The sequence below is a fragment of the Pseudophryne corroboree genome, chromosome 1 (genome assembly GCF_028390025.1).
Source record: "Pseudophryne corroboree isolate aPseCor3 chromosome 1, aPseCor3.hap2, whole genome shotgun sequence".
NCBI classification, from domain to species: domain Eukaryota; kingdom Metazoa; phylum Chordata; class Amphibia; order Anura; family Myobatrachidae; genus Pseudophryne; species Pseudophryne corroboree.
Window position 1 is genome coordinate 225,181,985 of NC_086444.1, and position 27,140 is coordinate 225,209,124.

The 27,140-nt window shown below is 45.6% G+C and overlaps 1 protein-coding gene across 2 annotated transcripts in view; it reads right to left on the minus strand.

The window, feature by feature from the left end:
- Positions 1-27,140, minus strand: part of PJA2 (praja ring finger ubiquitin ligase 2) — a 110,914-nt gene that overhangs the window by 18,669 nt on the left and 65,105 nt on the right. For both annotated transcript variants that reach the window (XM_063964101.1, XM_063964100.1), the window contains exons 2-3: positions 22,534-22,734; positions 19,670-20,699 (exon numbers count right to left, since the gene is read on the minus strand). In XM_063964101.1, the coding sequence (XP_063820171.1) occupies positions 19,670-20,699; positions 22,534-22,732 (1,229 nt within the window). In that variant the 5' untranslated portion in view covers positions 22,733-22,734. The remainder of the gene's footprint in view (positions 1-19,669; positions 20,700-22,533; positions 22,735-27,140) is intronic.

A 27,140-nucleotide genomic window follows, 5' to 3' on the forward strand; every position in this document is an offset into this window, starting at 1 on the left:
GGATCCGGCGTTCAACCGCCATGCCGTCAAACGCAGCCGCGGTAAGTCTTGGAACAGACATGGTCCCTGCTGGAGCAGGTCCTTTCTTAGAGGTAGAGGCCACGGGTCTTCCGTGAGCATCTCTTGAATTTCCGGGTACCAAGTCCTTCTTGGCCAATCCGGAGCCACGAGTATAGTCTTTACTCCTCTCCTTCTTATGATTCTCAGTACTTTTGGTATGAGAGGAAGAGGAGGGAACACATACACTGACTGGTACACCCACGGTGTTACCAGAGCGTCCACAGCTATTGCCTGAGGGTCCCTTGACCTGGCGCAATATCTGTCCAGTTTTTTGTTGAGGCGGGACGCCATCATGTCCACCTTTGGTTTTTCCCAACGGTTCACAATCATGTGGAAGACTTCTGGGTGAAGTCCCCACTCCCCCGGGTAAAGATCGTGCCTGCTGAGGAAGTCTGCTTCCCAGTTGTCCACTCCCGGAATGAACACTGCTGACAGTGCTATCACATGATTCTCCGCCCAGCGAAGAATCCTTGCCACTTCCATCATTGCCCTCCTGCTTCTTGTGCCGCCCTGTCTGTTTACGTGGGCGACTGCCGTGATGTTGTCCGACTGGATCAACACCGGCTGACCCTGAAGCAGAGGTCTTGCCTGACTTAGGGCATTGTAAATGGCCCTTAGTTCCAGGATATTTATGTGAAGTGACGTTTCCATGCTTGACCACAAGCCCTGGAAATTTCTTCCCTGTGTGACTGCTCCCCAGCCTCTCAGGCTGGCATCCGTGGTCACCAGGACCCAATCCTGAATGCCGAATCTGCGGCCCTCTAGGAGATGAGCACTCTGTAACCACCACAGGAGAGACACCCTTGTCCTTGGAGACAGGGTTATCCGCTGATGCATTTGAAGATGCGATCCGGACCATTTGTCCAGCAGATCCCACTGAAAAGTTCTTGCGTGGAATCTGCCGAATGGAATCGCTTCGTAAGAAGCCACCATCTTTCCCAGGACCCTTGTGCATTGATGTACTGACACTTGGCCTGGTCTTAGGAGGTTCCTGACTAGGTCGGATAACTCCTTGGCTTTCTCCTCCGGGAGAAACACCTTTTTCTGTACTGTGTCCAGAATCATCCCTAGGAACAGCAGACGTGTCGTCGGAATCAGCTGCGATTTTGGAATATTTAGAATCCATCCGTGCTGTCGTAGTACTACTTGAGATAGTGCTACTCCGACCTCTAACTGTTCTCTGGACCTTGCCCTTATCAGGAGATCGTCCAAGTAAGGGATAATTAAGACGCCTTTTCTTCGAAGAAGAATCATCATTTCGGCCATTACCTTGGTAAAGACCCGGGGTGCCGTGGACAATCCAAACGGCAGCGTCTGAAACTGATAGTGACAGTTCTGTACCACAAACCTGAGGTACCCTTGGTGAGAAGGGCAAATTGGGACATGGAGGTAAGCATCCTTGATGTCCAGAGACACCATATAGTCCCCTTCTTCCAGGTTCGCTATCACTGCTCTGAGTGACTCCATCTTGAACTTGAACCTTTTTATGTAAGTGTTCAAGGATTTCAGATTTAAAATGGGTCTCACCGAGCCGTCCGGCTTCGGTACCACAAACAGCGTGGATTAATACCCCTTTCCCTGTTGTAGGAGGGGTACCTTGATTATCACCTGCTGGGAATACAGCTTGTGAATGGCTTCCAATACCGCCTCCCTGTCGGGGGGAGACGTTGGTAAAGCAGACTTCAGGAACCGGCGAGGGGGAGACGTCTCGAATTCCAATTTGTACCCCTGAGATACTACCTGCAGGATCCAGGGGTCCACTTGCGAGTGAGCCCACTGCGCGCTGAAATTCTTGAGACGGGCCCCCACCGTGCCTGAGTCCGCTTGTAAGGCCCCAGCGTCATGCTGAGGACTTGGCAGAAGCGGGGGAGGGCTTCTGTTCGTGGGAAGAGGCTGTCTGCTGCAGTCTTTTTCCCCTTCCTCTGCCCCGGGGCAGATATGAGTGGCCTTTTGCCCGCTTGCCCTTATGGGGACGAAAGGACTGAGCCTGAAAAGACGGTATCTTTTTCTGCTGCGAGGTGACTTGGGGTAAAAAGGTGGATTTTCCAGCCGTTGCCGTGGCCACCAGGTCCGATAGACCGACCCCAAATAACTCCTCCCCTTTATACGGCAATACTTCCATATGCCGTTTGGAATCCGCATCCCCTGACCACTGTCGTGTCCATAATCTTCTTCTGGCAGAAATGGACATCGCACTTACTCTTGATGCCAGAGTGCAAATATCCCTCTGTGCATCTCGCATATATAGAAATGCATCCTTTAAATGCTCTATAGTCAATAATATATTGTCCCTGTCCAGGGTATCAATATTTTCAGTCAGGGAATCCGACCAAGCCACCCCAGCACTGCACATCCAGGCTGAGGCGATTGCTGGTCGCAGTATAATACCAGTATGTGTGTATATACTTTTAAGGATATTTTCCAGCTTCCTATCAGCTGGTTCCTTGAGGGCGGCCGTATCTGGGGACGGTAACGCCACTTGTTTTGATAAGCGTGTGAGCGCCTTATCTACGCTAGGGGGTGTTTCCCAACGCGCCCTAACCTCTGGCGGGAAAGGGTACAATGCCAATAACTTTTTAGAAATTGGCAGTTTTTTATCGGGGGAAACCCACGCTTCATCACACACCTCATTTAATTCATCTGATTCGGGAAAAACTACGGGTAGTTTTTTCACACCCCACATAATACCATTTTTTGTGGTACTTGTAGTATCAGAAATGTTCAAAACCTCCTTCATTGCCGTGATCATGTAACGTGTGGCCCTACTGGAAAATACGTTTGTTTCCTCACTGTCGACACTGGAGTCAGTGTCCGTGTCTGGGTCTGTGTCGACCACCTGAGGTAACGGGCGCTTTAGAGCCCCTGACGGTGTTTGAGACGCCTGTACAGGTATTAACTGATTTGCCGGCTGTCTCATGTCGTCAACAGTCTTTTGTAAAGTGCTGACACTATCACGTAATTCTTTCCATAAGACCATCCAGTCAGGTGTCGACTCCCTAGGGGGTGACATCACTAACACAGGCAATTGCTCCGCCTCCACACCATTTTCCTCCTCATACATGTCGACACAACGTACCGACACACAGCACACACACAGGGAATGCTCTGATAGAGGACAGGACCCCACTAGCCCTTTGGGGAGACAGAGGGAGAGTTTGCCAGCACACACCAGAGCGCTATATATATACAGGGATAACCTTATATAAGTGTTTTTCCCTAATATAGCTGCTGTATATATTTATATGCCAATTTAGTGCCCCCCCTCTCTTGTTTTACCCTGTTTCTGTAGTGCAGGACTGCAGGGGAGAGTCAGGGAGCCTTCCTCCAACGGAGCTGTGAGGAAAAAATGGCGCCAGTGTGCTGAGGAGATAGGCCCCGCCCCTTTTTCGGCGGCCTTTCTCCCGCTTTTTTATGTAAAAATAGGCAGGGGTTAAATACATCCATATAGCCCAGGAGCTATATGTGATGTATTTTTTGCCAAAAAAGGTGTTTTTATTGCGTCTCAGGGCGCCCCCCCCCAGCGCCCTGCACCCTCAGTGACCGGAGTGTTAAGTGTGCTGAGAGCAATGGCGCACAGCTGCAGTGCTGTGCGCCACCTTATTGAAGACAGGACGTCTTCTGCCGCCGATTTTCCGGACCTCTTCCGTCTTCTGGCTCTGTAAGGGGGACGGCGGCGCGGCTCTGGGACCCATCCATGGCTGGGCCTGTGATCGTCCCTCTGGAGCTAATGTCCAGTAGCCTAAGAAGCCCAATCCACTCTGCACGCAGGTGAGTTCGCTTCTTCTCCCCTTAGTCCCTCGGTGCAGTGAGCCTGTTGCCAGCAGGTCTCACTGAAAATAAAAAAAACCTACTTTAAACTTTTACACTAAGCAGCTCAGGAGAGCCCCTTAGCCTGCACCCGTCTCGTTCGGGCACAAAAATCTAACTGAGGCTTGGAGGAGGGTCATAGGGGGAGGAGCCAGTGCACACCAGGTAGTCCTAAAGCTTTTTACTTTTGTGCCCAGTCTCCTGCGGAGCCGCTATTCCCCATGGTCCTTTCGGAGTCCCCAGCATCCACTAGGACGTTAGAGAAAAGATCTTTCACGGGGAAACGGGGGCAGGTCGCCTCCTCTAAACACGTCCACCCCGGAGGCACGTTTTTGTGGAATTCTTTAATCTGGGCCAGAAGGGAGGCCTCCTGGTACATTGATAGATTGGGCATATCCAGGCCACCAACTCTCCTTGGTAAAGACATCCTCGCGCGGGCAATTTTAGGCGGTCGCTAAGACCATATATAATTAGTGAGGATTGTGGTGGCTTTATCTAGATACTTCTTGGGGAGGTTAAAAGGAATAGTGCGAAACAAGAACATTAATTTAGGGAGCAGCAAAATCTTGAAGGCGGCCAAACGGCCCATCCAAGAAACCTCATAGTTGAGCCATGATTTGGTAAACAACTGAAGGGAGGACAGCAGGGGAGGAAGATTGACCTCAAATACAGAAGAGGAAGATGGAGGGATATATATACCCAGATATCGTATCGAGGATGTTTGCCAATTATATGGATACTTAGCGCGTAGTAGGGGCAAAGAGTTAGAGAGATTGATGGGCAAAGCATCCGTCTTGGAGGCATTTAATTTATAATACGATGCTGCAGAATACCTATCTAAAACATTGTGTAAGTGGGGGAGTGTTGTGGTTGGATCTGTTACAAATAAAAGAACATCATCTGCGAACAGACATAGTTTGTGTGACGTGACGCCCAACCTCAGTCCAGGGAATTGCGGGTCCGCACGAAGCCTAGCCGCCAGTGGTTCTATGGCTAGAACGAATATGAGAGGGGAGAGAGGACAGCCCTGGCGGGTACAGTTATAGATTGGAAAAGAACTAGATAAAAAAACCATTACTGAATACCCGGGCCGTCGGGGAGCTATACAGAGCTAATATTGACGAGAGGATATGGTCACGTAGGCCAAATTTTAGTAGGACTTCTCATATAAGACCAGTTTAAGCGATCAAAGGCCTTCTCAGCGTCCAAAGATAGCAGTAGGAGACCTTGCTTGGGGGTTAGAGAATCGACAAGGTTGAATACCCTGCGTGTATTATCGGACACCTGTCTTCCCGGGATAAAGCCAACCTGGTCCGGATGTATCAGGGAGGGGAGGAGGGTGTTCAATCGAGAGGCGATTAATTTAGCATATATTTTAATATCCCCATTCAGTAACGCAATGGGGCGATAATTTTGGCAAAAGGTCGCATCTTTACCCGGTTTAGGGATCGTGACAATACGTGCCTCGAGCATCTCCTGAGGGAAAGTGCCCTGTGAGGTAATATCGGTGTAGACTGCCACCAAAGAGGGAGCTAGAAGGTCTTGGAACGAAACATAGAAGTCATTAATAAAGCCATCGGGGCCAGACGCCTTACCTTGAGGGAGGGACTTGATCACCTGGAGGGTTTCTGATAAAGACCATGGGGCATTCAGCAATGCTAGTTGATCATCTGAGATATGTGGAAGGTTTAAATCCGCTAAGAAGGAGTTGATAGAGGAAGGGGTGGGTTGTGGGGTGTCAGGGTCTGATGCGAGGTTATAAAGTTGGGAGTAAAATTTGGCAAATTGGTTCGCTATCTCTCTTGGGTTAGATATTTTGGTGCCTGTGGGGGATATAATGAGCTTGATTCTATTCCGCGCCCGTTGAGCCCTAAGCTTCCGGGCTAGCATTTTCCCCGGCCTGTTCCCAGTTAGATAAAACTTCTGGCGTATCCTATTCAAGGAAGCCTGGGTGCGCGCCATTAGTAATGTCTGGAGTTGAGATCTAATATCGACTAACTGCTTCTGTAAAGATTTCGTAGGTCTAGATTGGTTTTTGTCCTCTAATTCCTTCAGTTTGAGCTCCAGATCAACCTGGCATTGTAGGTTGAGTTTCTTGAGCTGTGCTCCCGCCTGAATCGCTGCACCCCGTATAACAGCCTTAAGTGCGCACCAGAAGTTCAGGGTGGACGTGTCTGAGGGAGAATTAAATTCCATATAGGACGAAATACTGTCAACTATAATTTTTTTTGAGACTGGGTTGGACAGCAAATGAGGAGAGAGTCTCCACGGGCGGGGGGGAGAGTGTTGGCAAGCTACACTCCATTTAAGAATCAGCGGGGCGTGGTCAGACCAAGTTATAGGGAGAATGTCTAAGGATCTGGCGAACTGGAGAGTCCATTTGTCCGAAAATATAAAATCAATACGGGAGTAAGAGTTGTGGACGGGGGAATAATAGGTGTACTCCCGCCCTGTAGGGTTTTGTACTCGCCATATGTCATAGAGATCAAATTCAGCCAAGAGGTTACGAAAGGCTAAGGAGTTGGCATTGGGGGAGGCGGAGGCGGGGGGAGAGGTCCTAGGAGACCTGTCCAACTTAGGGTCAAGAACTAAATTAAAATCTCCCGTGAGCAAAAGGGAGCCCGTACGAATCCTCTGAATAGCCACACATAACTTTCTGATAAAGGCTACTTGGTTTGAGTTTGGGGCATATGCCGAGACCAGGGTGACCGGCTTGTCGTTTAAAAGGCCGCTCAGTATAAGGTACCGGCCATTTTTATCAGCCAACTGGGAGTGCAAAATGAAGGAGACGGAGTCTCTAAATAATATAGCCACACCGTTCCTCTTAAAAGGCCCATTAGCAAAATAACCTAGAGGGAATCTCCGATCTTTAAAAATAGGGGGTGCTACAGATGAAAAATGAGTCTCCTGTAGGGTAACTATATCAGCTTTATTCTTAGTAAAATAACCCAAAGCCAGCCTACGCTTATTAGGGGAATTCAGCCCCTTGACATTCATAGATAATATCTGGACCATCGGGGCAGGTTAAAGTACTTTGTTAGAAGTGAAGGACCTTGACATAAACTAAAATAGAATTGTCTCGAGTAGCGAGTACCTACATCATAAAACAGGGGGGGGGGGGGGGGGGGGGGAGGAAGGGAACATGGGGACGAGGGGGGGAGGGAAAAACCAAAATGACCCAGTATATCGGGTCGGCATAACTACTGCAAGGAAGGTAAAAAAATGCAGTAGTATATTACCAGGGGGGAACATGTGGCCTAGCGCCACCACCCATGGAGCTAAACAGAAAAAGTAAGCGTAAGCAGAAACAAATATGCTTACCCACAATATATATGCGAACACATGAAAATAATAAAAAAAAATGTAGATATAAGAAAAAAAACAAATAAACTCAGATATAACATGTAAGGCTAGTGCACCGCCATCACAACAGGGCGCAGGGCAACTCACGTGACCCCAACAGGGACAATGTTCAAGTCCATTCTGCGATGACGGTGCCGGAGACAGTTCAATATGAAATCCCAGGCTGGTTGTATCAGCATCAGGCGGTGACCCATTCCGAGCGGATGGTGGGCTGTTTCTTGGATCCAGGAGGAAGTGTAACAGAGATATCCCACTCTGCTAGTAATTTGACTCCAGTCTCCAATGAAGTCACCGTGTAAGACTTATTTTCATACGAGATGACGAGCTTCACCGGAAAACCCCATCTGTATGTGATGTCTTGGTCGCGAAGTGCCAAAGTGACGGGGAGAAATGCTCGTCGTTTGGCAAAGGTGAGAGCGGAGAAGTCCGGGAATAGTTGTAAACCTCCAAGAACATCTGAGTCGGAGTCGCCTGCTTCTCTGGCCGCTTTCAGGATGCGTTCTTTGATTGTGAAGAAATGCACCCTCAGGAGTGTATCTCTCGGGAGCGAGGGGGCAACTGAGCGCGGTTTAGGCAGTCTGTGAATTCTGTCGATAAGTAACTCTCTAGCGTCAGTTCTAGGCAGAAGCTTCTGGAACAAGACAGTAGCATAATTTTCCAACTCGGAATTCTGCACGGAGTCTGGGATGCCACGGATCTTAATATTATTCCGCCGGGATCTGTCCTCTATATCTGCAATTTTAAGTTTGAACGCCTCCAGGTCACTTTGCTGCTGGTCGTGGGACGTTATGAGGTCATTATAAGACGAGACCAATTCCTCTACTTTCCTCTCCAGATGGTCCGTGTGGTCGCCGATAGCGTGCAGCTCCGTCTTAACCTCCCGAAGGGCCGCTGTGAGGTCCTGAGTCAGCTCAGATTTAAATGCTGAGAGGGCTTGATACAGAGTTTTGACCGTGAGAGGCGCATCAGATTCAGGGTCAAACCCCGGCAGGGAGGCAGGGCTGCTAGGGGTATTTTGCGGAGAAGCGGCGGTCGGGGACTTCCGCAGAGAAGAGGCGGCCTGTGACGTTTTCTGAGGCGGAAAAGATACTCTAGGGGGCAGCACCCCTTTGACCTTTTTAGGAGGCATTCCAACGGAGTGCGGTTCTGTAGGCAGAATGAGAATAACAATAAAGAAGCTCAGGATCTCGCAGATTAAATGACGTAGATTTAGGTAAGCATAAAAAAACACGGGTGGTGGCGGGCAGATGATCTGCGCTACATCAGAAGATCGATATCACACATGACCTGGCAGAGGGTCATCTCCATTCTGCGGGGTCCAGATGAGAGGCTCCCAGCCGGGAGAGAGGGGTGAGTGGACCGATACACACCTCGGGTCCAGCAGCGCTGTGCTTTAAATGCTACAAAACAGAGCTGTGGTATGCTTCCCACCAGGGACCACTCATTGATGGGATCCAGCAGGCAGCAGGCAGGAGAGGGGTGAAGGCTCAGTAGCTGCCATCCAGGGGAGCAGGGCGTCTAAGCAGGACGTCTGGGCAGGCTACTTATACTGAATCCAGCAGCAGAAGCAAAAAAACAAGATGGCCGCCGCACCTGCCTGGGAGTCTGTGTCCCGACCTTCTCCACTTGCCAGGGGTCCCCCACGGCTAATTGCCCCACAGGGATACCTCCCTGGGGGTCAGAGGAGCTGACTGGGTGGCTGCAGAGGCTCCGGCGGGGTCCGCGTCTCTTTCCGGCTCCGCCGTGGAGCTCAAAACGCGGGCGCCGGGAGTACGCGAGTCCCCGGCTTCTGGATGTGCCTAGGCCGCAACCGGCGGGAGCCGTAAAAACAGCTCCCCGGCTCCGCGGCGGGCACTACTGGGTACAGGGGGGTTTTAGAAGGAGAGGGGAGCCCTCAGATAAGGGTAGGAGCAGGCCCGGGGGGAGAATAAAGACAAATATTACTGCTGGATAGAGGAGTGCAGCAGAAGCAGGTCTGCTATCTTCTCCAGCTAGGCCACGCCCCCCCCTTTTTTTTTTTAAAGAAGTCACGGCACTGTGCCTTTAGTTACAGCATAACAAAAAACCACAACACCTTTGGTTTAAGTTTAAGGGTGGTTTAAACCAGACAACCCAGATTTTAGCAATCACTGAAGTTAGAGAGGCCGACAAGTTGCCATGGAGTAGTCAAGGAAACCAAACGAGCATTAATAATGTCAAACTTCCTGTTTTCCCTTCATAGTAGCATAGACAATGGGGTAAGGTCAACACTGAACTTCGCTTGGGGTGGACACCATATCTACTTCATCTAAAGTTTAATAATAAACTTAACAAAAAGCTGTTCTGTTTTTATAAATGATTTTGTTCTGAATACCTCTAACCAAATCTAGATAGCGGAATTGGCTTTTCTTTTGAATCTTTGGTTTAGGACAGGAATCCAAGACATCCTGGTTCATATGGAACTGATAAACCACTTTATGTAGGAGTGTAGGTGTTAGTTTTTTGGTAAGCTTTATAAAAAAAAAAAAAAAAAAAAAAAAAATAAGGGGGGGGGGGGCCGAGGAGGGGGCTTTTCTGCAAATAACGTTTGTAATTCAGAGACAATCCATTATAGTGTAATAGTAATCTAGAATATATCTTTCACTTGGAGTTGCCTTGCAAAGGGTCAGGTTCCTGGCCTGATTCCGAGTCAGATGTTGCCCTTGTGTGCAACTTTAGGCTAATACCAGTACAAGCCCTCCCCTGGTATACATCCGTGCGTCTGCATGTGCAAGTGCTCAGATGCTGAAATACCGCTGTGGCATCTTTAGAAACTACCACTGAGACTTGCACCAGCCCCATGCTAGGCGCAGATTAAGCGACACTACCATGCCCCAGTGTCTCTCTGTGCATCTGAGTAGCCATAGTCAGGAATGCCCAATACATTCTTAATAACTTCTGAGAACGTGTTTCAATTGCAACTGCAAGTACGATGAGGATGTCCCAAAGCTCCCAGAATGGGTGGGAACACGCTGAGACGCCTGCAGCACCGTATGTCCAAATTGGACATCCACTTTAGCCAGGGTATCAAACCTATAGAACTTGACAAACATGTTTGTCCCTGACCAGGTAGCGGCCCGGCATAGGGGGTAATTCTGAGTTGATCGCAGCAGCAAGTTTGTTAGCAACTGGCCAAAACCATGTGCACTGCAGGGGGGGGGCAGATACAACATTTGCAGACAGTTAGATTTGGGTGGGTTATTTTGTTTCTGGGGGTAATTCCAAGTTGATCGCAGCAGGAAATTTTTTAGCAGTTGGGCAAAACCATGTGTACTGCAGGGGGGGCAGATATAACATGTGCAGATAGAGAGATTTGGGTGTGGTGAGTTCAATCTGCAATCTAAATTGCAGTGTAAAAATAAAGCAGCCAGTATTTACCCTGCACAGAAACAAAATAACCCACCCAAATCTAACTCTCTTTGCAAATGTTATATCTGCCCCCCCCTGCAGTGCACATGGTTTTGCCCAACTTCTAAAAAATTTCCTGCTGCGATCAATTTGGAATTACCCCCATAGTTGCAAAGCCGAGACACCACGGGCAGCCGCCCAGGAAGAACCCACAGACCTGGTAGAGTGGGCCTTGATAGACCGAGGAATAGGCAAGGCCGCCGAAGCGTAGGCCTGTTGAATAATAAGCCTAATCCAATGGGCAATCGACTGATTTGAAGCAAGACAACCCTTCTTGTAAGCATCATGCAGCACAAAGAGGGAATCTGATTTTCGGACAGCAGCAGTCCTCGACATAAAGCTTAAGGGCTCGCACCACATCCAAAGACTCAGCCTATTGTGGTCATGGTGGCTTTGGCCACTTTATCAATTCCTGATTGAGGTGTAATGCAGAAACCACCTTAGGCAGGAACTGCCGTCAAGTCCTGAGTTCCGCTCTGTCCTCATGAAAGACCAGGTCAGTACTTCTACAGGACAAAGCGCCAAGTTCTAAAACGCGTCTAGTGGAAGCCAAAGCTAAGAGTATAATAGTCTTCCACGTAAGGTACTTGCCCTCCACCGGCAGTGGAGGTTCAAACCAAGAGGACTGTAGAAAGGCCAAAATCACGTTTAGATCCCAAGGTGCCGTGCGCAGCACAAAAAGGAGGCTGGATGTGAAGTACACCCTGCAGAAACGTCTGAACTTCAGGCAAAGCAGCCAATTTCCTCTGAAATAAAATGGACAAGGCCGAGATCTGAACCTTTATGGAGCCCAACATTAGGCCCATATCCACACCAGCCTGTAAGAAACGCAAAAAGCGCCCCAGGTTCAATTCAGCAGTTGGATATTTTCGCCCCTCACACCAGGAGACGTATCGTTTCCAGATATGGTGGAAATGCTTCGACGTGACAGCCTTCCTGGCTTGAATCAAGGTGGTAATAACCTTACCCAGAATCCCTTCTCAGCTAGAAGGTTCCGCTCAACCATCATGCCGTTAAACAAAGCCGCTGTTAAGTCCAGGTAGACGAACAGCCCTTGCTGAAGAAGATCCTCCCTTAGTGGCAGGGGCCTTCTATTGCCACGGCCAGAAGATTCACGTACCAGACCAGTCGAGGCCAGTTGGGTGCAATGAGAACTGCCTGAACTCCCTCTCTTCTGATTCTTTTTAGAACCCTGGAGAGCAATGGAATTGAAGGAAACAGGTACACCAGCCAGTAAACCCACAGTGTTGTCAGCGCGTCCACTGCCGCTGCCAGAGGCTCCCTCGTCATGGAACAATAGCACTGGAGCTTGATGTTGAGTCGAGAGGCCATCAGATCGATCTGCAGACAGCCCCACAGATCTTTTATCAATTGAAATACCTGCGGATTGAGACCCCACTCTCCTGGGTGTAGGTCGTGACGACTGAGAAGGGCCGCCTCCCAGTTGTCCACTCCCAGAATGAAGATGGCCGAGACTGCCCTTGCATTCTTTTCCACCCAGAGAAGTGTCCTGGATACCTCCCGCGTGCAGGCCCTGCTTTTTGTTCCTCCCTGTCGATTGACGCATGCCACAGCCGTGGCGTTATCTGACTGGACTTGAATGGCTTGACCTTGAAGCAGATGAAACACATGCAGCAGAGCATTGTATATTGCTCTGAGTTCCAGTATGTTTATAGTTCCAGTATGCTTCGAGGCTTGACCTCCAGCCCTGAAACTGTGCCCCTTGGGTGACAGGTCCCCAGCCCCAAAGGCTCACGTCCGTGGTCAAGAGAATCCAAACGTAGATCCAAAAGCTCCGCCCCTCCAAGAGGTTCAGGAGGAATCTTGGCCTGCGGTGAGAGACGTATGACCTGGTGCATCTGCAGATGCGAACTGGACTATTTCTTCAGGAGATCCAGTTGGAATGTCCTCGCATGGGATATGCCGAACTGAATGGCCTCGAAGGAGGCCACCATCTTTCCCAACAGACAGGTGCAAAGATGTACAGAGACCTGGTTCAGCTGCATAACCGCCCAAACCAACTCCTGAAGTGCCTTTGCCTTGTCCGCCGGAAGGAAGACCTTCTGAGCCACAGTGTCCAGGATCATACCGAGGAACTGGAGAAGCTGGGTCGGCTCGAGGTGGGATTTTTGAAAGTTTAGAATCAAACAGCGGTGGGACAACAGGGATGGTGGCAGATGGTGTCCAGCAGTATTTTGTTTGATCTCGCTTTTATCAGCAGATCATCCAGATAGGGGACAATGTTCAGACCCTGAATCCTGAGTTGGAACATAATTTCCGCCATCACCTTGGTGAAGACCCTTGGGGCCGTAGATAGGCCGAAGGGCAGCGCCTGGAACTGGTAGTGTTCCTCCAGCAGAGCAAACCTGAGGTAGGCTTGATGAGGCGGCCATATCGGAATATGGAGGTACGCGTCCTTTATGTTCAGAGACCAAGAACTCCCCTCTCCTCCAGACCTGAGATCACTGCTCTCAGAGACTCCATTTTGAACCGGAAAAACCCGCAGATATGGGTTTAGTGATTTGAGGTTCAAAATGGGCCTCACTGAGCCGTCCGGTTTTGGTACCACAAAAAGGCTGGAATAGTATCCTTTGATCCGTTGTGGAAGAGGCATGGCAACAATGACCTGGGTCCGAACCAATTTTAGAATAACCTCCTGTAGTGGGGGCGCATGGTTTCTGAATTTGATAATCCCGATTTGAAAAACCTGTGAGGCGGAGAACTTTCGAACTCCAATTTATAGCCCTGTGATTTCAGGTCTTTTACCCAGGGATCTGTTCCAAACGGGGCTGAAAAATCTCAGACTAGCTCCCACCCCGAGATCCCCCAGGAGCGAAGGGACACCAGCATGTTGAGTGTTTTGGAGAGACAGAGCTGACCCGAGACCCTGTGGTGGCAAACTTATGTGACAAACCTCTGGAGCCTCGTGCCGCATTTGAGGCACCTCTGTCCTTAGACAAAAACAAGAATTGATCAGGCAACCTTACTCAGATACCTGCTGCTTTTCTGTGGGTATACTCAACCAAAAATAAACATGAAATATATATTCAAAGAAGAAAAGCGCTGGTATACAGTAAAATGTCTTATTTTTTAAAAAAGAAATTGTCTACAACATTTACACAATATAAAAATAAGCATCAGCTGGCCGGCATACTCTACTCATGATGATAGCACAATTAAAAAACTGATTAAAATTCAACAGTGCAGATAACAATATGTTACTTAGTAATCAAAAATTCAATCACCAGTATTTAATTATTTGTATAGCAATAATAAAGAGAATATTATTCACTAAGAAGTTTGTTTCCCACAATAAAATGATTGCCAACAGTTCTTCACAATTAGTAACTTTTAGATGACATAAGAGTTGGGAGATTGATATATGCAAATAAGCTTTATTTACCACTTTCATGGATTTTGGAGACACTCACTGTCCTCGCGGCCACTGGTGCTAATATCCTTTAAAGATGGCCATATCCAGAGGAGTGTTTGTTACAAAATTGTATCTCTCCACTTATACTCCTTCTTTGATGCCGTTGTCTCCCTCAAATGGGACAATGTGTACTGCTGCCAATGAACTGCTGTGCTCCGTTATTTGCAGTATCTGGTGAGAGTATTTATAATGCTGGCAAGGATGGTTCCCCGCTACTGCTGTGCCCGTAGTTTCTGCAAGGTACCTGGAGGCTATGGTGATGCTAGGACGCTCCCGCTGCACACGGTGGTAAGATGTTCCTCGCTCCCTGTAGCGACTTGGTTTGTCCGTATGTAGCGCAGCCTGCCTCAAGTGATCATCGGCAGCTTCCTCAGACCAATAGACCTGGTGTTCCCTGTGTTTCCTTTTTTTGAAGGGACCAGATATCTTGCACATGTGCTACAATTATGTGTTCCACACCTCATTATCAGGTGTTGTACAGATGTGTCCACATACATCTTTGCTATATCCCGCCATGTATGGCACGGTCTTGCATGCCATAGACTCAGAGATTTAGCCATGCCTTGTGATTTTTCTTAATTTGCTTCTTTAATATGTTACTTTATACATATTCTATTATGGCAAACAAAACTTTTAAAATCCATCCACTCACTACTCGTGAAAAACAGCTTAGCCGTGTTTTGCATGTTGTGCCAAAAAAAAAAAAAGCAAAGATGTAAGTGGACATATCTTGTAGCTCATATGCTGATGATGTCTTTGAATGGTTTCACAGTGATACATATTAACACATTTAAATAGGCTACAAACTTTACACATATTATATTATACACAGTATATCTTTTGCAAGAGACTACCTCATAAATATAAAATGCTCATTTATTCCTCTTGCTTTTTATATATAGTATAGTTGCAAAGGAGAAATGGATACCAGTAGCTTATTACACTCAGAAAACATCACGCCCATATATTAATATGAGTGAGATGTGCAGTATAAATGAAAAACATTTTATGCAACCATAATTATCCGTATATATACCAATAATGAACATAATACTGCTGTAATAAATGCAATACTATTAAACAGGCTATATAGACTCTTTAGAAATTGCTGCCTTCCCCCTTAGTATTCTTTATTTGTATCATTATCTATACACAGGAACATGTATATTCATCTGTATAGAACTCAAATACATATGTCACCACTAATATTATAATATATATATATATATATATATATATATATATATATATATATATATATATATATGTTGCAAAGAAGAGGCGGCACTCAGAGACTGTAGTTGTCAAAATTGTATTCCACACAAACGATCCAACGTTTCGGGGGTACTTACGCCCCCTTTGTCAAGGTGAACAACAGATGTTGTTCACCTTGACAAAGGGGGCGTAAGTACCCCCGAAACGTTGGATCGTTTGTGTGGAATACAATTTTGACAACTACAGTCTCTGAGTGCCGCCTCTTCTTTGTAACATTGTCCCATCTGCACTGGGAAGGCACCGGAGCAACGCTGTTTCTTGAGGAGGGAGTGCCAGTCCACAGTAACTTATATATATATATATATATATATATATATATATATATATATATATATATATATATATATATATATATATATATATATAGTATATTATTTACATGGGACATATAGTTACCAAAAAATACATATTGACATATAGGGGGGAATTCAAATGCCCGAAAAGTCAGCTGGGTGTCTGCTCCCTCCTATCTAATAAACAGGAAAAAACAGACCCCCAAAGACTGTATTCCTCACATAGGACATACACTCACCAATGAGAAGAAAGAAACTATGAATTATTATCATAATGAAAATAAAAATAAATAGGAGGGCTATTAAGGTCTTCTGTTCTGATAAATCAATTACTATCAAGCCGGCTGATAAGGGGGTTGGGATTGTTATCGTCAATACTGCAGATTACCTAATGAGGCCGGCAGAGTTGGAGGACACCAATTTTTATTTAAAAAAAAATTGAGTAGCAACCCCACAATACCCCATCAGCGTGAATTTTAGACATTGTTAAATAAAGCTCTCGATGAAGGCACAATATCCAAGGATATTTATCACTTTTTATTTAATGCACACCCTGTAATGCCAACATTTTATTATTTGCCCAAAATTCACAAATCCATCACATCACCTCCTGGTCGTCCTATTTTTTCGGGTGTTGGGTCCCTTACATGTAACTTATCCACATTTGTAGATTATTTTTTACAAGACCATGTAAAGAATATGCGGTCATATATAAAAGATACAAAGCACTTTTTAAAATTGACTCAGACAATAAAATGGAAGAGAGGTTACATACTCATGACGTGACGTGGAGGCTTTATATTTCAAAAATCCCTCATGATTTAGGGATAGAAGCCATAAAACATTATTTGTTCCAGGATTTAGACATGTCAACACCTTTGTATGACCTTATTTTGGAATCTATAAAATTTATTTTACATCACAATTATCTTTTGTTCAATTCACAGTTTTATTTAAAGACACGAGGTGCTGCGATGGTGGCTGGATTCGCTCCGAGTCTCGCAAACCTATATATGGGGAGATTTGAGGAGGAGTACATCTGGCGCGGGGACTATGGAGCGAATCTAGCCCTGTACAGGTTCGATACCCTGTGTAGGGGTAGAATCCCCACTAATGGGATCCCCATCATCCTCGTCCACCTGTACATCATCATCAGAATCTGATAGTATTGCAGGCAAAGCACGTATTTGTGCACCTGTAGTAGACAATGGGGGATGGGAAGCATCAGCCTTGGCAGTTAGGCTAGCCACTGCTTGTTGCAGTTCTTGTGTTTTATTGGCATTGGCAGTGAGCTGAGATTACATATCTGACATCATGGTTTTTATAGCCCCCAGCCAGGAAGGCTCTGGACTCTCTCCCATGTTGTTATCAGCATTTTGTGATGACTGACTATACTGCTCACAGTATATGGAGCCCGAAAAACTAGGGGAGACTCTGGTATTACATACATTGCATGACTTCTTTATCACCATAATGAAAGACAGAAACAATACACATACAACACAGAATGAATACAATACAAGCCTGCCCTATTGCAAGTCAGAGGAGACACAGAAGAGAGGACACCAGCGCACCCAACGCTGTACAGCCCCAGTGAGACGGTCAGCGTTTTATGTATTAACATATAACAGTGATACTGCTGTGCAGAGAATTCCCCAGAGGAATGTAAACTGTGCACTAATAGCGTCTCTCCCCCTCTACACCTGGTACAGTGATCCCGTGACTGTTTTGAGGAGCTGCATGAGGCTGCTGCTTATGCAGAGGAAGGTGCCAAAAAGCCGCTGAGCACGCTCTGATGTAGCTCCGCCCCCCGCTATGGCGCTGGAGCTACTAATAAATTTTATACTGGCAATGTCTCCACAGGCTGTGTAGCCTCACATAAATGCTTCACACACACTTCTGCCGCACAATGAACCGGCGATCACCTTCAGGATCTGTTAGGGGTGTGCGGCAAGCTGCAGCAGCTAAGGCGCAGTGCCCCGCTGAACAAACAGCCCCTCAGGTCCTGCAGCAGAGAAGCGGCTCTGCACCTCATGAGTCCAGTAACCGTCTCCCCTAACTCCCACAGCGCAGGTATGCTCTTGCCCAAACAGCATACCGAAATAAGTAAAAGTTTAAATGAAATTGAAGAAAAAACTCTGGAGCTTGCAGAGTGTGCATCCTCTCCTGAGGGCACTTTTTTCTAAACTACCTGTGGGAGGGGGCTTAGAGGAGAGGAGCCAGCACACCCAGTTGAAGAAATTTAAAGTGCACTGGCTCCTTTGGATCCGTCTATGCCCCCATCCTACTAAATCTGTCCCCAATATCCCTTATGGATGCTAGAGAAATCAGAACGGGCTTTGAATAGGTCAAATGTGAATTCGACCTACAAACAGGCGGCAAGTGCCAGTTTTTCAACTTGTCAGAAAAACTGCACTAATTGAATACCCCCCAGATATGAATATTAATGTAAAAAGTCGCACAAAAAGACACTCGGCACTACTGAGTAACGTGCCGGGAGGCTATATGTGAGTGGACACATCGTAACATAAGAGACTTCAGATGGGACATTTCCCAGTGCACACAAGTGACTGCTATTTTAATGCTGATCAGAAATACATGTGCTTTTCCACCTGTCAGTTTAGGTTACATTTGATTTTTTGCATTTTTATGTTTTTACACTGGATTCATTTTAATAAAAGGTTATAATAGGTACATTTTAGAATTAACCTATTAGCTGCGGTAATTTTTCTGGCAGGAAAAAAAAAAAAAAAGGCATTTATTGTGATTTTTGCCTGATGGTCATTATTGGGCTATCCAATTACGGTCTATTTTTTTCTGTGCGACAAATTATCCGTTTTCGCAGGAAAACACAAGGGATTTTTGAAAAACAGCAGTAGACCTATGTGTTTTCGCAACAGTGATCATGGAAAAACAAAATCCCTGCTAATTTACAGAGGGTTATTGACTCGACTAGAGCTACCCAATTAGCCCCGGGCAAGTCAATTACCCTTGGTAAATTACTGTGGCTAATTGGATACCGCCCTTTATTGTAAAAGATTTATCATTTCATTTTTCTATTGTTAAAGAAAATATGTCCATTTTCTAGAATACCTGTTATATTGTTATTTTATTTTGAGCTCCTTTTGCATATTCTCCTGTGCAAGGGGCAGGGTTTTTTTTTTGCAATGATTGGCGTGCAGGAAACCGACCACCTGATATGTCACAGGTCTAGATGTACAGGTAAGCTGCAGTCATGGGAGAGTGTTTCAGGTGACGCAATACCGGACAGTGACAGGCCAGGAGTGTAATGTATCCGGATGGGTGGTCTTCAGTTTGCTGACTGTCGGGATCCCGGCGCCAGAATCCCGACACTTTCTCCCTCTTGGGGGTCCACGACCCCCCTGGAGGGAGAATAGATAGCGTGGCGCGCGTAGCACGCCACCGTGCCCGCAGCGTGGCGAGCGCAGCAAGCCCGCAAGGGACTCATTTGCGCTCACCCAGCTGTCGGTATGCCGGCGGTCGGGATTCCAGATAAGACTGGTGAATTAAGGTTGGAAGTGTTATGGTGGTTTTTGGGTCATAACAAATGGTGGAACTAAAAATGATGACAAGTATGGATGATGACAGTGTCGGTGGGGATGTGTCATTTGAAAATAGTTGGAGGAGAAAGAAACCGTTGTTGAAATAGGTATTAATGCTTCTTTATACATTGTAGCCTTGGAAAGTAACCACTTGAGAGGCTGAGATATAATTTGGCAAAGTGCATATGTATATTGTGGCATAAAAGTGAGAGCAGAATTGTCAGAAGAGAGGTATTGTAATTCAATACAAGTATGTTCCACATCCAAGGGTGGAATATAAATAGGAGAATAGAATCAGAGCTGGTTAAAACTATAGCAGTTAGATCTGAAAGGTAAGACTTGCCATTGAACTGGAATAGGTTGGATCAGATCCCACCCCCTAGATATTAAACACGTTTTAATATATTAAAAAAACCAGACTTTGTGTTGGTAATGCATAAATATCCTACCTGTCTTCATCTTTTGTAGAATCTGTTAATTTCATACCATAGACTTCAAAATCATCCCAAAAAGTATCATCCACTAAAGGTTTATCTTCTTGCGGCGTTACATTTTCCTTATTACCCCTTTTTATCTTTTTTCTGGCTCCTTCAATGGTTGTCGGGTCTTTAACATTGTGGTTCTTTTCATCCATCTTTTCCACACTAAATATGGTTTCCCGGTTTCCTTTTCTAGAACTTTTGGTTTCTTTTCCAATTTCCTCCGTTATCAACGGGTCTTTTCCAGTTGAAATTGAGGGAACCTGTTTTCTAATCTTAGGCCTGACAACGGGTTCATTCTCGTGTTCAGTCTTAACACTAACTGTATTTATTTCGTTGCAGAGTCCTATAGTGCTTTTCTGCGCCAGTTCATGTCTATGTTTCAGTTGCAGAGAATCACAAAGATTCATATTGCCAACACCTGTGGCTTCGTCCTCTGACACAGAGCTTGCGGACAAACTCCACGGCGTTGTGCATAGGTCTATGTTATATTGTTTGGCTAAGGATGCAGGCCTCACCTGAGATAAACTGTCTTTGGAAAAAGTATGATTCAAGCTGGAAAATTCTGACAGTATTTCAGTAGGAGATTCTTTTTTAAAGTCAGAGAGCATGTGATTTAACGTTTTCTTATGGTTTCCAGTCTCACAGTTTAAAGAAATATCATCGTGGTGGCTAACAGTGTCTTCCCCTTCACTGCTGTCTGGCTCAAAAGAGTCAATATTCACAAATGAAATGCTGTTTTGATGGGAGTGGCGCGAGTGCTCCATTGAAGCATGCCTGATGAAAGTTTTTGTGCTTTTCTCGCAGTCAGTGCTATTATTCAATGTCTGACATCTTCTCACATGTTCTGACATTGAAAAGGGGGACACAGTATTTTGCTCGGCTTCAGTAAACACAGACAAACTATCATTAGCATGAAATGTTCTGCTTTCTTCCTGAAAATCCGCAGTTAAAACGCTACCGATGGTGAAGAGTGATGAATCAGGACTTTCAGACAAAACTAAAAAAGAAAAATATATTTAGAATCAAGCTTGGCATTTCTGTGATCAAAGACAGCAGCATGCGGAGGAACAAATTACTATAAATATGGTTGACTTTGTTACAATGATAGTGGGGAGAAAGTTATAAATAATAGTAGACAGCCCACTGTACGTTTATGTGGGTGATTTACAGCTAGGATGACAAAAAAATAAAATAGTAGTTCTTGTTTATTTTTCAAAAACACTGCTGCTACAGAAATGCTTTTGAAGTAGTAATTATTTAATTAACAACCATTCAATAGCTAAATCAATTCATTACTAATTAATGTTCCAAAATTCATCTTTAGTGAAACCCTGTGATTGTATGCCACACTCATATAGTTGTGCTCTCATCGCATAGACATATTTCTGCTTTTTACCAATGGTAATTTGTTTTTAATGCATAAATGTATGAAACGCAAACTGACATTTACGGGACCATCTTCTTTTTTTTTTTTTAAACACTACTGCTTTAGAAAACAAGGAAAAAATAATACCTTGCAGTGATGGCAAAAACACGCTATGGCGCTTATTTTACCAAATAATTCATTGTGGGGACTCAAAAAAGAAAAAAAAAAAACAGGGTCCCCCAGGACATGCTCTGACCAGCAGCGGTCAGTTTTCGTCTCAACGGCAGCAGAAGGAGGAAATTGGAAGTGGAGGAGACCATGGAGAATGTGTTCTCCCGCCTCCCCCTCACAGTCTGCTCCGCGCGCACTGCACATGACAGGAATCATCCTGTGTGTACGGTAGCTGGGGCTGTGACCTCCGCGGGCAAGCTGAGGAAATCCATGGTGCCCCTCCAGTGAGCTACAGGAGCCAGACCGCGGAGGAAGCAGGAAGATGGTAGCGGTAAGTTGCGGGACAAGAGGCGGCTGCGGGTGCTGTACAGCATGAGGGTCATATGGGCTGGGGAGGAGTAGGGGGAAGCTCCTACAGGACCAGACCCGCCCCGTTCATTCACTAACCTGACGCTCTGTATTGTAATCTGCTCCTCTCATTACGAGGACTACACTCACCCACTTTTTACCCTCCACCCTGTCACCCGCTCCCCTCTTCCACGATACTCTGTTGGAGCTCCACAGGAGCAGGGTAGTACTGGAGGGATGTAAGAACTGCCCCCCCCTCCCCCTTTCCCCAGTGTGTATAATAACTGGGGGCCCCCCTTCCCCTGTGTAATAGTAATAATGTTATAAACTGGGAAAGAGGCTTCCATAATTTAAGTAGGTTTCAGATTGGCTGAGGCAGCTAAGGTTAGCCATTTATATCTGTACATTCAGAATACTAGTACTGTAAGAATCTTTCTCAGCATAAGACCACAACTGAATAGTCTTTAATCGATATGCATTAATTCCTGTTTGGTATGTATGCAGATGATAATAGCCTAGAAGAGCTTCCTTGTGAATGAATAGAAGGCATGCAATGGTTTGAGCTTTCACTATGAAGAACAGTTAAATGATCTGGTTGATGACTGGGAGCAGATACATACAGTCTCAACTTTCAGCAGCCAAATGGTCTAATTAAAGAAAGAAAAAAGAAAGAAAAAAAGAAAGAAAAAAAGAAGAAGCATGGGATTACAACAGAACTAAACCTATTATAAAAGTGTATATCTAAATATAACCACTAAATACTGATTTCATTGATAATCAGCCATGCATAACCATGAGTTAAGCACTCCTCGTTGCAATTGCTAGGATTATACACAGTATATAATTTGCTTCAGCATTGTATGTGTCTATATAATATATATTTTATAATGAGGATCATGTTAGACTACTGTACATAAACAGGAACAAACAATAGCATATCACACACTTAATTCCTTCTCCTTTTGCACATTGTCTAACTCCATCCCTTCAGTTTCTCTTCCAAGCTGAGCTGAAGTTCTGTTTGGACTCTCAAGAGATGGGCGGAAGCTGATATAGGCATGCCTTCTTCCGTACCTTCGCCCTGTGATTGTTTGATAGCCTCCTGAGGGTTTAGGCCAGGCAGCTTTACATGCTTCCTGACCCATACCTGAAAAGCAATAGTAAAACTAATTAAAAAGTAGATGTGATGTGTAGGAAAAAAAAAAAACCAAGAGATTATTAAACAAAGCTGCTGTCTATACCAGGAGAGGTCGCTTTACAATGTCAGCCTTTACTGACTGGTAGCTGCCATGAAGATTGGCAGAATATTATCATTACGGAGAGGATATAAAATAGTTTCCAGAACTAAATGGCAATAATCCTGTAAATGTCAAAATTATTTAATCTTCAGTCCCATTTTAACCAAGTAATTGACATTTCACTGCTGTTAATATGTTTTAGCACATAAAGCCACAATGACCTTAATTAAACATGTAAAAAATGATTCAACAATGGAACTGTGAAAAAGAAAAAGCCAAACAAACAAAAAAACAATACAAAACCTAAACACACCCTTATCGCTCCTGTGTGATAATAAAAAAATAAAATAACTAATAAATGCAGAGAGATCAGCTGGTTCCCTTTGGAGGGTGGATCACTGCTGTGTACTTGTAATGATGATGCTCAGAATTAGAATCAGCTTTATTGGCCAGGTACACTTGCGTATACTAGGAATTTGATTTCGGTTTACAGTGCAGCAGCAAGGAGGCGAACACATAGACAAGAGTAAAAGTACACAGTGTTCATTACAATCAGAAGATCGTAGTAGAGCGACTGGACAGTCAACGCGGCAGTTTGTCAAGAGTTCAGCAGGTGGACTGCTTGAGGAAAGAAGCTTTTGAGGCTTCTATTGTTTCTGGTGGGAATGGCCCTGTATCTTTTTTCTGATGGCAGCAGGTTGAGCACACCATAGCCCGGGTGAGGCAGATCATTGACTATCCTGGTCGCCCTTTTTTTGGCTCTGGACCGGTACAGGTCGTGAACAGGCGGTCGATGATCTCAGCAGACCTTACCACTCTTTGGAGCCTGTGTTTGTCTCTCTGATTGGCGGAGCTATACCAGACGATAATAGAGGAGCACAGAACAGATTTTACAATTGCGGAGTAGAAGAGGAGCAGGAGATTCTGTGGGATGTTAAACTTCTTAAGTTGCCTTAGGAAGAACAGCCTCTGCTGCACCTTTCCGATTGTGGCATCTGCATTTGGTCCCCACTTGAGGACTCTAGAGGTCCACTAGCAACACCACACTATCGGCTATGATTAGTGGGGGTGCTTCTGCTGGGTTCTTCCTAAAGTCTACTACCATTTCGACAGTTTTAAGTGGGTTGAGCTCTACGTTGTTACAGCTACATCACCGGGCCAACCAATCCACTTCCCATCTATAGTCCGATTCGTCCCCTTCTTTAACGGTGGTGTCGTTAGTGAATTTAATCATTTTAACTGACTGGGACTCAGAGGAACAGTCATTAGTGTACAGAGAGAAGAGCAGGGGGTGAGAGTACACAGCCCTGGGGTGCCCCGGTACTGATGGACCGAGCTTGGGAGGTGGATCCCCCCACTTTGACCAATTGTATTCTATCAGATACAGTAATGCAGCAGGAGGCGCCTGGTACATGTAGACACCTCCTACTTGCATGTGTGATCCACTGCTGTGCCCAAGGACGCAGCAACACATCACTTCCTAGAAAACTGGACAGCTGAGTAAACCCGGAAGTCACGCAGACCGGCTGCGACAGCTGAGGCCAAGAAACATCCATTGGAAGACTGAGACCCTGGCTTTTGCACTCCCACAAAATGGAAGCAATACACCTCCGTTTTGTGAAATGGCGGCTGTCGCTGCCGCCCCCGAATGGCAACAGACTGTCTGCAGCAGCTCCACCCCTGAGGCCAGAACATTTCAGTCACAAGACAGTGAGACCCTAGCCCCAGCACTCTCACAAAATGCAGATGACACGCCTCCGTTTTGTGAAACAGCAGCCGTCGCAGCCCACAAATGGTTGCAGAGTGCCAATTACTAGATGTCTGCAACCATACTGCGTCTGATGATGTAGAACCTGTACTGTACATGCACAGTACGGGTCCGGCACAAACTTGTGCATTTGCCATTAATTCATCTGAACATCCAGAACATTTCAATATTATAACCATTAATTCGAGGTGAAGGGTACATATTAAAGAAGTAAAATTAATTAAAATTGTAATAAAAATGTCTTGCTACCCAGAGGCGTAACTAGGGTTTTTTGGAGCCCAGGGTAAGATGGAACGTTGTTCCGACACCACCACCCCACCCAAAAAAAAAAAAGTTATATATATATATATATATCTCTCCAATACAATCAAACCGGCACTCCCACAAATAACTATACTGGGCTCCTTTGCCCTAGGTCCCAGTTTTGTAGACAGAGAAATAGAAATACTGCGGCACTCGGACACTTAAGCAAAACAGGTACATTTTCAATGTGCAGGCAATCCAACGTTTCGGGGCTCATATTTTTATTTATATATATATATATATATATATACATATACATACATATATACACACACACACACACACATACATACATATACACACATACATATACATGTACACTGCTCAAAAAAATAAAGGGAACACTAAAATAACACATCCTAGATCTGAATGAATGATATACTCTTATAACATACTTTGTTCTTTACATAGTTGAATGTGCTGACAACAAAATCACACAAAAATTATCAATGGAAATCAAATTTATTAACTCATGGAGGTCTGGATTTGGAGTCACACTCAAAATTAAAGTGGAAAAACACACTACAGGCTGATCCAACTTTGATGTAATGTCCTTAAAACTAGTCAAAAATAAGAATTTACTTACCGATAATTCTATTTCTCGGAGTCCGTAGTGGATGCTGGGGTTCCTGAAAGGACCATGGGGAATAGCGGCTCCGCAGGAGACAGGGCACAAAAAGTAAAGCTTTAGGATCAGGTGGTGTGCACTGGCTCCTCCCCCTATGACCCTCCTCCAAGCCAGTTAGGTACCGTGCCCGGACGAGCGTACACAATAAGGGAGGAATTTTGAATCCCGGGTAAGACTCATACCAGCCACACCAATCACACCGTACAACTTGTGATCTAAACCCAGTTAACAGTATGATAACAGCGGAGCCTCTGAAAAGATGGCTCACAACAATAATAACCCGATTTTTGTAACTATGTACAAGTATTGCAGATAATCCGCACTTGGGATGGGCGCCCAGCATCCACTACGGACTCCGAGAAATAGAATTATCGGTAAGTAAATTCTTATTTTCTCTATCGTCCTAGTGGATGCTGGGGTTCCTGAAAGGACCATGGGGATTATACCAAAGCTCCCAAACGGGCGGGAGAGTGCGGATGACTCTGCAGCACCGAATGAGAGAACTCCAGGTCCTCTTTTGCCAGGATATCAAATTTGTAGAATTTTACAAACTTGTTCTCCCCTGACCACGTAGCTGCTCGGCAGAGTTGTAATGCCGAGACCTCTCGGGCAGCCGCCCAAGATGAGCCCACCTTCCTTGTGGAATGGGCCTTAACCGATTTAGACTGTGGCAGGCCTGCCTCAGAATGTGCAAGTTGAATTGTGTTACAAATCCAACGAGCAATCGACTGCTTAGAAGCAGGCGCACCCAACTTGTTGGGTGCATACAGTATAAACAGCGAGTCAGATTTTCTGACTCCAGCTGTCCTGGAATATATTTTCAGGGCCCTGACAACTTCTAGCAACTTGGAGTCCTCCAAGTCCCTAGTAGGTGCAAGGCACCACAATAAGCTGGTTCAGGTGAAACACTGACACCACCTTAGGGAGAGAACTGGGGACGAGTCCGCAGCTCTGCCCTGTCCGAATGGACAAACAGATATGGGCTTTTTTGAGAAAAAAACACCAATTTGACACTCGCCTGGTCCAGGCCAGGGCCAAGAGCATGGTCACTTTTTATGTGAGATGCTGCAAATCCACATATTTGACTGGTTTTAAACCAATGTGATTTGAGAAATCCCAGAACTACGTTGAGATCCCACAGTGCCACTGGAGGCACAAAAAAGGGGTTTGTATATGCAATACTCCCTTGACAAACTTCTGGACTTCAGGAACTGAAGCCAATTCTTTCTGGAAGAAAATTTACAGGGCCGAATTTGAACCTTAATGGACCCCAATTTGAGGCCCATAGACACTCCTGTTTGCAGGAAATGCAGGAAACGACCGAGTTGAAATTTCTTTGTGGGGCCTTCCTGGCCTCACACCACGCAACAAATTTTCGCCACACGTGGTGATAATGTTGTGCGGTCACCTCCTTTCTGGCTTTGACCAGGGTAGGAATGACCTCTTCCGGAATGCCTTTTTTCCCTTAGGATCCGGCTTTCCATCGCCATGCCGACAAACGCAGCTGCGGTAAGTCTTGGAACAGACATGGTACTTGCTGAAGCAAGTCCCTTCTTAGCGGCAGAGGCCATAAAACCTCTGTAAGCATCTCTTGAAGTTCCGGGTACCAAGTCCTT